Source organism: Montipora capricornis, chromosome 14 (assembly GCF_036669925.1).
Source record: "Montipora capricornis isolate CH-2021 chromosome 14, ASM3666992v2, whole genome shotgun sequence".
In the NCBI taxonomy this organism is placed as follows: Eukaryota; Metazoa; Cnidaria; class Anthozoa; order Scleractinia; family Acroporidae; genus Montipora; species Montipora capricornis.
In genome coordinates this window covers 47,589,300-47,591,799 of record NC_090896.1, presented here as the reverse complement: position 1 = coordinate 47,591,799, position 2,500 = coordinate 47,589,300, and the positions used below count along the sequence as shown (strand labels likewise).

At 47.7% G+C, this 2,500-nt stretch overlaps 1 protein-coding gene across 1 annotated transcript in view; it reads right to left on the bottom strand.

The window, feature by feature from the left end:
- Positions 1-297: 297 nt before the first annotated feature.
- Positions 298-2,500, bottom strand: part of LOC138032060 (uncharacterized) — a 5,884-nt gene continuing 3,681 nt past the window's right edge. Inside the window, exon 3 of the mRNA XM_068879645.1 lies at positions 298-2,500. This exon is cut by the window's right edge and continues 2,281 nt beyond it. Within this exon, the coding sequence (XP_068735746.1) occupies positions 298-2,500 (2,203 nt within the window).

Genomic DNA, 2,500 nt, shown 5'->3' with positions numbered 1-2,500 from the left:
CTGGCTTACAGGTGGCACGCCCGAGCCTTGGAGGTGAAGTTATCTATTTAAGCATTTTTTTTCCATCATCATTTTAGTCTCTTCTCTTCCTCTGGCTTATAGGCGGCACGCCCAGGCCTTGAAGCTCAGTTTCTGTGACGAAGCAATGAATGTAGCGGTATTGGAGGAACTCAACTATATTTAAACTGTTCAATAAGGGTTACAATGGCGGTCAAAAGGTGAAAAGGCGAAAACGCGTTCAGTCCTAATGACGTAAACAATCACGGGATCTAAATACAGTCACGACCGCTGTTCAAACTATTCCACATCCTCCGGGGGCACGCAAATGTCCTTAACCCAGTCGGCAATTCTCCTGATAGCCCGTCGTGCAGCATCTCTTTGTGGCCTTCTCGCAGGGGGTGGAGGTTGTACTGTGGCAGCTCTGTACACTGTGTGGCTCACTTCCTTAGCCTGAATTTCTAGAGGGTGCAATCTTTTGATAGGGCGGTTTGTTGTTCCATTGGCGGTGCGTACATTGGCGGAACGTACAAGTCCATCGTGACCTCTGTTAATGGATGTGACAAGTGCTAGTTTCCAGTTTACTCTCGGGCTGTCATCGTGGATGAGAACTACATCGCCAACCCTCACAGATTCGGTGTTGACTCCTGATCTTTTGTGAAACTCTCGAAGGGAAGTGAGGTACTCGTGACGCCAACGTTGCCAAAGGTGTGGAATCAGTAAGGCGACACGTTTTGCTTTCCTCAGGAAATCTGCGTTCGATTGGTAGGTGGGATCACTCACTTCGTCGCTCTCTACTAGTGGATGTGGAAGTGACGTTATTCGTCGACCATAAAGTAGGTGTGACGGGGTTAGTGCCTCTGCATCCTTAATGTCTGAAGAAACATAGGTCAGGGGGCGGTCGTTGAGAATTGCTTCTACCTCGACAACAATTGTTTGAAGCGTGCACAGGTTGACTGCAGCTCTGCCGAGCACTTTCTTAATGGTGGATTTAGTGAGACCGATGAGACGTTCCCAAAAACCCCCATACCAAGGGGCCCTCTTGGGAATGAACTGCCATTCAACGCCTTCCCTTGCAAGTGTTTCCTCGAGTGCATGAGATTCAAACAGTTCCTTTAGTTCATTGTTTGCTGATAGAAATGTTGAAGCATTGTCAGATATTAGTTTCCTTGGAAGAGAATTGCGACTTGCAAACCTGCGAAAGGCGAGTAAGAAGGCTTCAACAGTTAAGTCTTCGACAACTTCAAGATGAATAGCTCTAGTTGTTGCGCAAGTAAACAAACATATGTAGACCTTTGTTTCAATCCCAGCGTTTCGAACATACAGGGCTCCAGTGAAGTCCACCCCAGTGGCGTCAAAGGGCTGTGTTTGTAGCATTCTTGACTTGGAAAGGGGTGGCGGGTCTGGTGCATTGTAGGCTGCTCCTGAAACCCTTCTGCAGGTTACGCAGTTGTAAATTAAGGTTTTGACACGTTGTCGGCCAGAAGGAACCCAGTAACTTTGACGCAAGGCGGTGAGTGTTGAGTTGACACCTGCATGAAGCTGCTTAACGTGGGTGGAGTGAGTCACTAAGTCAGTGAAGTGGTCTTTGCTTGGTAGCAACAGAGGAAATTTGGCGTTGTCACTTATGGGGGCGTTGTGTATCCTCCCGCCACAGCGTAAAAGACCATCGTCATCAAGGAATAGGCAAAGCTGACGTACTAAGGTTGTACGGTGTCGTACCTTTGAAAAGAGGTTGTCCACGTCGGCATGAAAAACAAGAGATTGACGATTCTTCACCCATTTTGTCATAGCACGATCATATTCCATAGCTGTAATAGGACCTTGATGGCTGTCTTTTTTCTTGAGACACTGGACAAATCTGAGAACATATGCAGTAATTCGAAGAAGCCTTGGTAAACCGCTAAAATCCGATGGATTGATCAGGTGATGAAGGCCTTGCTGTTGAGCTGGAACAGTGCTGTTTGTAGTAGCCTCCTCAGTAGAGGTTTCAGTGGTCAACAAGTGGAGAACCTCGGTAGTAGGCCATGAAGGCCACTGCGATCTGTTTGGTAACCATTTAGGACCATGCTTCCACAGAGAAGAGGCCTTCAATCGATCCGCTGTTATCCCTCTTGTGAGCAGATCAGAGGGGTTGTCGGTTGTGGGGCAGTACTTCCAGCTGGAAATTGATGTCAGCTTCTCCACTTCTTGGATGCGATTGCTGATGAATGGTTTCAATATTTTGGTGCTGTTAAGCCAATGAAGGACGATCTGGCTGTCAGACCACAATGTGACCCTTGTAACTTGCAGTTGTTCTTGCAGATATGATACCAAACGTGCAGCTGTCAGAGCTGCCATAAGTTCAAGTTCTGGAAGGGTAAGTTGCTTCCTTGTCGGAGCAACACGCGACTTTGCCATGGTAAGTGACGATTGGTTTCCACGTACTAAGTAAGCAGCGGCTCCATAGGCTTTCTGGCTTGCGTCCGCAAAAACGTGGAGTTCTGTGACGTTGCCGTCAACA